This window comes from Mytilus edulis, chromosome 3 (genome assembly GCF_963676685.1).
Source record: "Mytilus edulis chromosome 3, xbMytEdul2.2, whole genome shotgun sequence".
Lineage (NCBI taxonomy): Eukaryota > Metazoa > Mollusca > Bivalvia > Mytilida > Mytilidae > Mytilus > Mytilus edulis.
In genome coordinates, this window is record NC_092346.1 from 81690734 (window position 1) to 81704626 (window position 13893).

At 31.3% G+C, this 13893-nt stretch overlaps 1 protein-coding gene across 1 annotated transcript in view; it reads right to left on the reverse strand.

Annotated features, from left to right (window-relative positions):
- Positions 1 to 13893, reverse strand: part of LOC139514526 (cyclic nucleotide-gated channel rod photoreceptor subunit alpha-like) — a 114482-nt gene that overhangs the window by 27136 nt on the left and 73453 nt on the right. The window contains exon 3 of the mRNA XM_071303885.1: positions 11560 to 11853. Within this exon, the coding sequence (XP_071159986.1) occupies positions 11560 to 11853 (294 nt within the window). The remainder of the gene's footprint in view (positions 1 to 11559; positions 11854 to 13893) is intronic.

Here is a 13893-nt window from a genome sequence, read left to right on the forward strand (position 1 = left end):
AGCTCAAATATGCCACTGAAAAAAAGGTTAAACATGCCACCTAAGAAAGCACATAAAATATATCATTAAAGGAAGGTAAAATAGATCTATGTCAACTAAAACAGCTAAAATATACCACTGACAGTCTGACGGTAAAATATGTCTTTCAAAAAATGTGAAATATGTCACTGAAGAAAAGAAATATTTCACAAAGGAAGGGTGAAATATGTTACTGAAAAAAGATAAAATTATGCCACTGAAGAAAGGTAAAATACGCCACTGAAAAAGAGAAAAAAAATATACAACTGAAGAAAGCTAAACTATGCCACTGATGATAGGGCAAATATATCAGCGAATACAGGTCAAATATGCGAAAGAAAATATGTCATTGAAGAAAGGTAAAATATGTCATCGAAGACAGATCAAATATGCCACTAAAAAAAAATTATGCTATTGAAAAATAATTTAATATACCACTAAAGAAAGCTCAAATATGCCACTGAAAAAAAGGTTAAACATGCCACCTAAGAAAGTACATAAAATATATCATTAAAGGAAGGTAAAATAGATCTATGTCAACTAAAACAGCTAAAATATACCACTGACAGTCTGACGGTAAAATATGTCTTTCAAAAAATGTGAAATATGTCACTGAAGAAAAGAAATATTTCACAAAGGAAGGGTGAAATATGTTACTGAAAAAAGATAAAATTATGCCACTGAAGAAAGGTAAAATACGCCACTGAAAAAGAGAAAAAAAATATGCCACTGAAGAAAGGTAAAATATGCCACTGACGAAAGGTAAAATATTTCACCGAAGAAAGGTAAAATATGTCACTGAATATGCCACTGATGACAGGTAAAATATCATTCGCATTCATTGGTAGTAGTAGTAAATACACACTTAAAACATCACAATGATGATATTACAAATAAATGAGTGGACATAAATTGTGCATCAGATATATATTTATATTGCATTAAAATAGGAAAACTATAGAAAGGTCACCTTGCTTTTGCATGTGGCTTCATATGAATAGCAATACATGTGTCTTCTGTCTGGCGACTAATTTTCAATTCTTGGCGATATATTTACTAGAAGTTGAAAAAATATAAATGATTTGGCATATAATATCTGTTAGAAATTCCAGTTGCCAAAGTTGGATCCGCTACCGGACGCCCCTGTGGCGTAAATTTTACCGTTTGTTTGTGTACTAAAACCAAGTTTTGTTTAACGCTGAAAAATGTCAAAGGAAATCAATGAAATTAAAAATCATGGTCAGGAAGAAGCAAACATACTACCGGTATTTATTATAGATTGTAACATTGTCAAAGGATGGGAAAAGTGCCAAGAACTTCAGGAAAATGAGACTACAAGAATTATGAAATACACGAGCGTTGATACTTAATGAAAATAAGGCGCCATCGCTAAACTTAACAGAGTCTGAATATCAAATACAAAATAAAATAATTATGATTCTTCATCAATAAGTTTAACCAATTGATTCTTCATCATTAAGTTTAACCAATTCATCCAAAAAGACAAGTATATTTGTACTAATATTCGAAATGTTTTGCTTAATCACAATCATATGTTCAATGAAGTATAACGACAGTCTGTGTTAAGAACCAAAAATGTTTCAAGCAATGATATACAAGTGTCATTTAACAAAGAAGGAGCTATTAAATTGTCAGCTAACTGGGTTTTCTGCTTTTTTTAAAAGGCGCTTACAGGCTATTTTTAACCTTCTATATGATATGCCAACTTTCTAATCTATTAGTATCAGGAAACATTACATGAACAGCAATTATTATACACATAATCGACGATTTTAAACTTGAACTCTGTTTCTTTATAAGTTACAACAAGGATTTATATAGTAAGTATATCAATCTTTGGCAACATCTTATATATAAATCTAAGAGCATTCACGGTTGAACAGACATAAGTAATTGCACTGAAATGACTTACAATTCCGTTTTTCAGTCTATCGAGAACCATAACTCATTGACAGCAAAGGTCAAAATCATCAATATTTAATTTGTCAATGATTTTAGGTTTTTCGTAAGTAACAACACATTATTTTTTAAAAACAAAATTTTAAAAGCACTGGTCAAGTGTTTTATAATAAATTGCATGGAAACGACAAAAGGTGCCATTTTCCAAAGATGGAGGACCTTTACTCCTGAACGGTTAAAGTGAATATCGTCTTTTTTATATAACTTGACCTCAATTTTGTTCTCAATAACAGCATACTTATAATCATTTTCCAATATATCAAAAACCACAACATATATAAACGTTAAGGTAAACATCGTCAATATCGAACTTGAACTCCATTCTATCATTAGTAACAATATTTTAAGATTTGAAAGTAATTGGTTGAATAGTTCATAAGTTATTGCACAGAAACTGTTGGCAAGCGCCCGCCGCCCACCGTTCTTCACCAAATTAATATTTTGTTCTCTCTCGGAAAAATCAAAATGTGGTCCAAACAAGAAAAAAGGAACCATAGATCACTTATAATCTATTTTTAAAAAAAGAATGCTACATATTTGGCTTTGAGTGTAAATTAAGAACATTTATAAAGTTTTCATTTATTTTACAAGTATTGATACGTCTAGCAATTCAGTAGACGCTTGCAATGGTTTAGAAATAGAAAGTTCAAATGGCGATGTGTTTATTACCATTAAATGAGTGAATTAAATGATTGAAAAAGAAAAAAAGAAATCAAAGCAAAGCAACCAAGTTGCTATTTTAAACATTTTATACAATTTGAAAATTCTATGTCTATCAAAAAACGTTTGATTTGTATGTTGCATAACATTTGCACTTTATTTACCGTTTTTATGTTGTTATTTTTAGCATTGGTCAATACTTAGTACGCAGTATTGTATTAAATCATACATTTAACTAAATTGCAGTTCCAATAAACTCTTTTTACATTAGACGAATTTAGCTATCTTTAAAGGCCCTTTATAGATATATTCTTTAATATTTGTTCCAACCATTGTCAGTGAGAACATCATTATCAAATAATTTAAATGCGCATCGTAGGAAGCAAAAACAGTATATTATTATTGGATACTATAATTGTCCTTTAGTGCACGCAAGGATTTATGATGATTTCATAAATAAAAAGCAAGCGAGATATTTTTTCTTTGATTGCGTGTTATTCCATTGATTTGGTGTCAAAAATTCCCCAACCATATGTTTTTGGTAAAAAAAAAGTTTAATTCTATTGTTTAACGTGAAAGGATATGCTAGGGATTGATGTAACAACATTTTATAAGAAATTTCTACCTATCTCGGGGCAAATAGAAATAACAAATAATCTTGAAAGTTTATTTGAACTAATTTGGATGGTTGTCTCAATTGAGAATCTCCTTATTTTATATAGAATGCTTTGTAATTTCCATCCATTGAATTTGATTTTAGATTATTGATACAATGTAAATATCTTTAACTATTTCAATATAAATTAAATGACCTTTAATTGTTTGTTGCTTTTGTCCTTTTGTTTTAATGAATAGTCTTAATGGCAATCATATCACATCTCCTTATCTGTATATTGAAAGTGGGTGTTGTTGTTAGCGGTGGATGGCTCTGTACCATTATTTTTTTATACAGATAAAAGATTAAATCATTTTTAGAAATAGTTCTTATTACATCCTCAATGGTTTACAATAACGGTCACCTTGACCTTTTCCGCTGAGTAAAGCTGTTTTACTGCGTGGATGTGTATAAATATACGTCCGGTTCGTATGGTGATCTAAATTCTGGGGATCTGCTTAGATGTGTAAATATACGTCTGGTCGGTATTGGGATCGGATTTCTGGTATTTGGAGAGTGTCATATTCTCTGCAAATACAAGATTTTTAAGCTTGTAAAATCTTGGATGGTCGGTCGGTAACAATAGTGATGGAATGTAGCTGCCCATACCAAATATTATAAATAATTGTTGCTCAGTCTTTAGTTTTCTGTTTTGTGCACTTTTGTTTGCCTGTTTGACTTTTTCTTCTTTTTACCCATAACCTTGTCAGTTTATTTTCGACTTATGACTTTGAATACACTTTGGCGTCTTTTGCCTCTCTTTTATTGCCATCTTCACCTTACACATTGGAAATCCACCTAGCTTTCAAGTGAAGTGAAAAGAAACTGGACTGACAACTTTTACCAAATTGAAGATTTCCATGATAAATCTTTTTGAAGGATATAATCAAAATCCATATCGATCGCAAAAAGGGTATTTTCTAAGTAATCAACTGAGTGCTTTATTAAAATTTAGTCTTACTGCTTTCACCTTTTTGCACTTTCTATTACTTACTTTAGTTCCTTTATATGCCATTATATGTCTATGTTATTTTTGAAACGTAAATTGTTGTATAAAAATAACTATTGAAAACAGACAATTCAACTTGAAACCGGAATGCACAAACAGATAGTATAAATAATTACGCACGCCTCTACGACACCTAACGTTTCTATTGTTAAAACATTGAAAACAGAAATACGAATTACATTATCTGAATTTGTGTTTACTATTTTCTTCATGTCAAACATTCTGCGACTCCCTATAGTATAATCAGAAAGTTTGTTCAAACGGAAATCAAAAATAGCTGCACGATTTCTAAAAAATAGTTTATGACATTCATTGATTCTTCAAATAAATACAATCATTTATATCAACAATTAATAAATTAAACGTTCCTATTAATTGTAATACAATTTAATGTGTATTTAGAAATGAATATTATTGTAATGATTTCCCTTAATACCATCAACCCATTAATCGTACTACGCCAAAAATAATTTTAGTTTAATATTTTTTTTTCAAAGATTTTTGTTATTATTATCTTACTGTGAGTATTCATCTCTCCCTTTACCACCATTACAATCGATGAAAGAGCAATGCACTACAAAAATTAATCAGGAAATATCGTTTAATTTGTTTAAATGGTGTATTACAGACGCACATAATAATGGTGATTTACGACGTGGGTAGCAATCAAATGCCATTAGTTGGATAAAATTGTCTACACTATAACCAAAAGAAAAACAACGAAACGACAAATAAACAGAACACGTTAAAACCCACATATATCAAGCATCACACACCTACAAATGTAAGTGTACAAATGTATTCCGATTTGCTCAGAAAAGGTCAGCATTGCATACTGTATACTGTGTCGATGTGTTACATCGTGTGATAAAGCATCATTCTTAAGCGAATTGGTTAAATAACTTGCGTCGAACCATCAAATTCATAAACCATCAGTACATGTATCTAACCTTAAACTTGACCAACGATGGGAAGGATTTGAAACGAAAACAAGGGTATTAACACAAGGAATATACAAAACTGTTTCGGTTGAAGAAATCACCAAGACGTATAAAACAAAAATAAAAACAAAAACAGTGAAATATTAAAATAAAAACGTCTATGATAATCTTGGTAATGTCACGATCGTGCAAAAGAGCGTGGGAATGTGACTACAGCAACTAGTCTAAGAACATATCCTCCTCCTACCTCTTGAGTATTTTGAAAGAATATTACAACTTAATATTTACAACAGTATCAAAACAATATCTATCAATTGGTGTTTCGTTGGGCCCATATATCAATATGAATTAAAGAAAAGTCTGGCAAAGACTTGTGATTCATGCCGTTGTATATAAACAAGAGTGCACACGCTGAAATGTCTCGCCTTCTATACTAATCATTGATATTATGTTGATAGTCCTAAGTATAAAGCTAAGCTTTATTACAACTGTCACATAAACTTAACATTAACCAAGATAACTCAACAAAGACCAATGAACCTTGAAAATGAGGTCAAGGTCAGATGAACCATGCCAGGCAGACATGTACAGCTAACAATGCTTCTATACAACATATATAGTTGACCCATTACTTATAGTTTAAGAAAAATAGACCAAAACACAAAAACTGAACACTGTGCAATGAACTGTGAAAATGAGGTCACGGTCAAATAAAACCTTCGCGACTGACATAAAGATCATTAAATATTTCCATACACCAAATATAGTTGACCTATGGCATATAGTATTAGGTAAAAAGACCAAAACTCACAAACTTAACTTTGACCACTGAACCATGAAAATGAGGTCAAGGTCACATGACATCTGCCCGCTAGACATGTACACCTTACAATCATTCCATACAACAAGTATAGTAGACCTATTGCATATAGTATGAGAAAAACACACCAAAACACTGAACCATGAAAATGAGGTCAAGGTCAGATGACACCTGCCAGTTGGACATCTACACCTTACAGTCCTTCCATACACTGAATATACTAGCCCTATTGCTTATAGTATCTGAGATATGGACTTGACCACCAAAACTTAACCTTGTTCACTGATCCATGAAATGAGGTCGAGGTCAAGTGAAAACTGTCTGACAGACACGAGGACCTTGCAAGGTACGCACATATCAAATATAGTTATCCTATTACTTATAATAAGAGAGAATTCAACATTACAAAAATTTTTCAAGTAGTCACTGAACCATGAAAATGAGGTCAAGTTTATTGGACATGTGACTGACGGAAACTTCGTAACATGAAGCATCTATATACAAAGTATGAAGCATCCAGGTCTTCCACCTTCTAAAATATAAAGCTTTTAAGAAGTGAGCTAACACCGCCGCCGCCGCCGCCGGATCACTATCCCTATGTCGAGCTTTCTGCAACAAAAGTTGCAGGCTCGACAATAAAAATGATATTGAACGGGGTTACCCGCTTATATGGTCTTGTGGTCACGCGTTCTAAGAACATGGGTTCAATACCCGTCAATTCAAAAGAAAACCTTTGTATTTTTCTGAATTTACAATTAATATTTGCCGCTGGACTTAACTCAAGCATATCATAGGGGTTCTATAATTGATATCATTTAGCTTTGATATATCCCCATTCCCTTGTGATATGGCTGATAATATATATGCTACATAAGGTTAGGTTAAAAAATTGGTTGAATCAAGTTTAGTTTTAAATGATTAAGATATCAGCTTTACCGTCCAGTGGCAGATATTTCATGAATATTGAAGACGACACTTAGATGGACAAATATGAATTAAATAATTAAATATTTGTCTTTTATGTGTAGATAACCTTCTTGTCCGATGTTTCATGTGGGAAAAGTCATATTTCTGTCTTTTTATTTTTAATGAATAATTGGCAATAATACACATCTCCTCATTTTTTTATTTCTTTGTCTTAGCAATTAGCCAGTTTTTATATTTGATTGTGTGATAATGCCAAATGGTTAGTATATAACACGGTAGATATCGAGATATCAAGTTTGCAAAAAAACAAACCATAGAGAACGGAATACATTACTTATCAACCAACAAAAGTCAGGATCCTTATATAAAATGTATTCGTTTAATAGATTAATAACCTTTATACAAAACAATGTTTACGCCATAGCAAACAAGCAATACAAATAGATTTTACAAGGAAAAAACGATAAAGCTGCTTGTAAAGAAAACCTTCCAGCCAAGACTAGCGACGAAAAAATAACCAAAATTAAACAAACAATTAACCTTACCAAGAGAAAACAACTTATTGCTGTTATGTTTAGCCTTAATAAGAATGTTAAATTTTTCATTCCCTTTTTTCTCAGAGACAGAAATTTCTACTAGATTCACAGCCAATGAGTTAATTTTAAGGTCTGGCGTAACAAATTATAAGCCTGGTATCATTGATAACTAATTATATCTCAATAAAAAAAATAGTCAAATTTGAACGACCAAACATAGAATAATGATTTCCATATATTTCAAATTTGTTTAGTTTGTAGTTTTTCAGTGAACTACAAGGAGACGAAATCAATTATCAAGGATTGTAGACAGAAAGCATGTCGTGACAGTCTAAGTAAATAAATACCTTTTGTTCAATATATGGTCGTCATTTTTGAAATTATATACGTCTCTTGACTTCATGCTAAGCTAAGAATTGCAACAGTTTATAGAAATGTTACCCACATTTGTACACATTGTCCTTTTAGGAATTACGACCTCACAATCTACTTTGATATATTCATTTACCTTTGTTCTTTCCCACGGACAACTTGTGTTATATTGTCTGTAATTACTTAAACACAAGCTGGATTACATAATTTTTATGAGTTTCTGGGTTTTTATTGTAAACAGTGCACAACAAATTCGTTACAAATTGAGAGCAAAAGGTTTTGTTACCTATAAGAATATCCCATTTCAACACAACTTACATAAAAAATGTTTAGCTGCAGAGAAAAGGAGTTGAGCGGAAGTACCGTCGAATTGATAAATAGCAGAAACGTATTTCAAAACTATGTTAACTTGATATGTAGAATTACAGTATGTTCAATATGTATCAAAACAGTTACTTCAATAACCATCAATACGTCTGCTGTATTTAAACCAAATAACATAGTCATCGTTGTGAAATAGCTGCAATTCTGTTTTCATTCATATCACATATAAATTCATTAAGTTTGATCAGCTGTCGCCCAATACACCGATCAGTTGATATTGTTATTAAGTCACAAAATGAATGATTTCATTGAATAATCATATTTCATAATCAAAGAATATCGATAATAAACCAGACATCTGATTATAAGATCACAATTTAGCATCGAATACATTTAAGAACCTCTGTTTGAATCAGTACAGTGTGGATTGATTGTATCAATATAATTAATGTGTATAACCTGTTGCAGCACAGTACATAGATGCGTCGACCGATTATCATGCAACTTCTGTGTATCAAAAAGCATAAAGAATCACGACCAGGAGACAATGCCCCGTTCGCCCTACTTGATTTCTAGGTTAAGTGAACAACGAAATATGGATCAAACCTTTTGACTTGAAACATTAGTTAAATAAATAGGTTTTATATGATGTAAACCCTTGAATATATATACCAAAGTTGACGTGAGCCACACACTCAAAGTAAACTATCTTAACCCTTAACTTTAACATGAAACATTGCAAAAACAAGGATGACATTTACACTGAGGTCAAATACTGACAAATGTTTAAAAAACTGTTTAACACATGATTGATATGTTGTTAAAACTGTCTATTAATATCATGTAATAGAGTTATAACTTTGCTGATATAAAAAAAATTAAGAAAAAAAATCCTAGTTGTAGAACACTAAAAGTTATATGTTTAGACGTTATCCACGTTACGGAAAACATTACCATTGTAAAGAGGCTTTGAATTTTCTTGAGAGGGTCCGAAAAATTGTACACAATAAAGAAATGAAGCAGTAAGAATATCTTAAAGTCGTCAGCGACTTATTCCCTTTTTTTCTAATCCTGGTTCATCTGTGAGTATGAAATATTGTATGGAATAACTTTCATCAGGTATTAAGTTATGACCTAAAGTTTTGTTAGACAAACATATAACACTCCATTAGAGGGAGTTGCAACTTTCGTTTTATATATACATTGAGAAATTCATTAAAAAAACTAAAAATCTATTCAAATAAAGTACACTGTGTGTCATTTTAATCATGAAGGTACCAATGGAAACCAGACGAATGTACCGATTTCAGTGTGCACGACACGTGTCTGTACTCAATTTTTATCTGGTGATTTTCAAAAAGTTTGAAAAGTAATATACGTAAAACGTTTAAAATTATCAAAACCCATAGAAAGGGATAACAGTCGAACCCGTTTAAGGTCAACTTCTCTTGATGGACTGAGATTACAAATCCTTATTACACAAATCCTTATCTACCCAAAACATTATAGATAACAGCAAATGAATTGAATCGAAGCCACAGCTAATGAATTGAATCCGTCGAACAGTCGAACCCGTGTAAGGTTACCTTCACTTGATGGAACTGCGATTACAAATCCTTCGTACATACTTCATCCATCTACCCAAAACATCATAGATAACAGCAAATGAATTGAATCGAAGCCACAGAAAAATGTCCCCGCTGTCTTTTGGTTAACCAGATTACACAAGAAACTTTATACATTCTTGCATCCAGTAAATGTTCAATTACAAATATTTATGCTTTGACGAATGCTACATAGACAGCTAAGGAACTCTAATTGCATCAAAGCTTATGTTAATAGCTGTATACATTGTTTCTGGGTTTTGAGTTAGCTTCAATCGTTTATCCTTTGTTCATTGGCTGCAAGTTGCCTCGGTTGACATTTATACTGTCAATTATCTGTACGTATTGCAGAATATTTTGTGTCAAAATCAATATTTCTTATGTAATGAATTAGTCTTTCGATAGATTTGTGTGTATATTTGTTGTGAAAAAATATTCATAAAAGTAAAAATATACACTTATTATATATGCTTCTGGTATTATTCGGAACAAGTAAATAGTTCTTTTGTTGTTCTGCTTTAAAATAAATGCAATTTACACACTATCGTGTCTTCATGTAATATTTTTGACGTTGTTTTTTTAAATCTCTAGATCACTGTCTCATTTACGTAGGTCCGAATCTCCTTTTATTTATAGTAATATGTTTATGTTTGGCTTTAGAATGCACTATAAATAATTGCAAATACTTTGATATATTATCATCAGAATAAGTAAATCAATGTTACAACCAATTTAACCCAATGATTCATTAATAATTCAATGTTTATTTTAAATTTGCCATGCCATTAAATCAAAAAGGTTGTAGATAACTTCACATTTTGGTTTCAATTCCTTGTAGAAGCAATGAAACTATCAACCTAAACACGATTGTGAAATTTTTCACAAATATAGTAATGAAGAGAACATTACTCGTGTATTTTGTTTTGGTAATATACAATTGATCTACGTGAAATTCATAATACATTGAACGTTTGATGGCATTTTATTCCTTTTTGAGTCTTGATATTTAAAAATTGAAAAGATTGTCTACCAAAAATAACGACAATGGAACGATATCTCCTTTCCTATCGTTTATTTTTCTTTCCTGTATGATGAAATCCATGGTCACTTTCCATGGTGTTCACATTTTTCAATAGATGTTAGATGTCTACAATATAATGCATTTGTAAATTTGAAGCTATTTAAGGATCATTTATCTTCTTTTGTCTTGTGCAAGTTATTCTGTGCAAACTTCATTCAAAAAAGGAATATACTATCGGACATGATAGGTTGTTCAACTCAAAAGAAAGTAGTTGAAACAAATGAAAGTTTCCTCTTACTAGCTTCCAGTCCATACCACTCCTTTGTTATGAAATTCCATGGCAATTGTTGTCTGAGAGTCATTTGATACCATGTTACATTTTGTTTTCTGTTAATACTAGTCTGGTTCTTTTTAAACTTCCTCAATATTTACATATATTCAAACATGGATCGGCAAACCAGCTAAATGATTTGCAGTTTTGATTTTCCACCGATGTTTGATCAGAGATAACCACCATTTGAATTTTACGTGCGTGATTCTGGTAAATAAGTTATTTCCCCTTCTTTTTTAAAAGCTTTATTTTTTTCTACAAAATGCTCTTAATCAATGAATTGCAGATGTTAGTAGAGATCTACAACTGCTTGATTTTTGGTAAATACTTTGAATATATACATTTAATTTAAAAAACTTACCTTTCCTGCATATATAATCCCCGGGAGAAAATAATACTGGTTTAAGACGCAACACTAATTCACATAAAAATCCTGATTCAGTATTTTGGAAGATCTCTACTCTTTTTAATGTATCCAAATGAACATGAATTGCTATTTCCGCTTTGAGCTTATCCGGAAGTAAACTGAGCGTTTTTTCTTCGTCAGTCGATTTATTACAATACCACAAATAATCGAACCATTTGATGACTCGATCCTGTAGTCTCATTGGTACCCGTCTTAGTGACATGTAAGTTTTTACTCCATCGAGTTTAGCTGAAATACAAAAAGAAAGTTGTAAATAGAAACTATATAATTAGCATCTGGCTTTATTATTTTATCCTAGATAGTGAATCATGCATCAAAAAAATCTACTTTTGGCACATTCGTCTATCAAGTAAAATGAACACAGGGGGTTTAACTCGAACAAATCATAGCATTGCAAACTTTGATGTCTATTGGTCGTTTACTCCTTTCTCCCGTTTTATATTTATTATGTCTCTTTAGTTCACGCAGCATTGAAATATAACTGAATTTGATGAGACTGTCAACAAAGTGAGAGGTTTAGCGCTATAAAAACCAGGTTTAATCCACCATTTTGTACATTTGAAAATGCCTGTATCAAGTCGGGAATATGACAGTTCTTGTCCATTCGTTTTTTATGTGTTTTGTCATTCGATTTTGCCATGTGATTAGGGACTTTCCGATTTGATTTTCCTCTAAGTTCAGTATTTTTGTGATTTTACTTTTTATACATATCAATAAGATGAAACAAAAAGAAAACAAAGACAACAAAAAGTAAACTCACAAAACACTGAACTCCTAGGAAAATTCAAAAAGTCCCTAATCAAATGGCAAAATCAAAAGCCCAAACACATCAAACGATTGGATAACAACTGCATTATTTCTGACTTGGTACAGGCATTTACTTATGTAGAAAAAGAGGGACTCAAGAACTACAACTTAAAAAAATCTTACAACATCATGCAAAAAAAAAAGAAAACCACAAATAGCTATAATAGACAAACAAGCTTACAAAACGCTTATTAAAAGCTCGATAAATATTAACCCAACCCAAATACTGGGGTGAACTTAGGTGATTGTTGTAAGTAGTTCCTTCCTTTAATGACATCTGTTGTTTTGTTCAATGCAGTGGAAAACGGGGGAACAACTTGTTCGGTGATGTCATATTCAAGAAAAAGAGGTTGGGATTGTTACAACGACAAATCTTGTAATCTTTGATACAGTTGCACGCGTCTGTAAATTTTTACCATTTGAAACCCTTGGTTTAAACGCTTCTATGTTAGCTAATGATTTATATGGAAATGTTTCAAAGGTTTTATGAAATTAAAAAAAAAGGATTTGCCGAATATCATAAAAATGTCTTCAAATCTGCATGCAGTTTCCACTTAAAAAATCGCAGTTCTCAATGAATAAATAGTACTTCTTTCATTTAAATTTTGAGTTATTTAAATAGAATTTAAAACCGGAATTATGTTCCCTGATTCGCCAACCCTCAGTTTTGCAATACTTTGTCGTTAAAATATATAGGGAGAGTTAACGTTCTTACATCGAAGAATAAGTTTTAAAACTAACTTAAAACTAAACTTTAAGATCAAGGGTGACTTGTCGTCGTGTTTTGAATATAATTAGTAATATGACTGTCAATCAAATGTTTCATGGTCAGAGCTTTTCTAATCAATTTGCTTATCAATTCAAAGACTTTTCATATCTATTATTAATAACTATTCCTGTCAAATATGAAGTCTTCAAATCAATATTTTTTATAGTTTTCCAATACTTATTTTAAAGGGCTAGACTATCGCCACGCCATGGACGACGTCCTAATTACATTTGACTTCATGAATAACTCTTATTTATAATAGCTCATTAAAAATTAAAAAATGACTTTACAGATGATATAGACAACATCAGTTGTATAGTTTCTTCTAAAATAACTCATCGATGTCCGCTTGATTTCGATCATAAGCAGAAGCTCCTTCAAAATATGATTTATTGTCATGCTTGAGATTTTCCTGAACCATTTTTCATGTAATACAAATAAAAGCTGCATTCGTTTCCCTAGACAGACAATGTATGTTCCAGTAAAAGGCAACAGTATAGTAATGTGCGTTTACCATATGATGTTCGTCATTTTTGTATAAATTTCTTACTCTGATCAAGATAACTAGTTCAGTAAATTGTATTGTAATATCCCATAATATACAGGGTCAAAACGTTCAGTTATAATTTTTTTTTCGTTCCGAATTATAACATATTCTAAAGACAAAATAACCGCATGTAATATCATTTCAT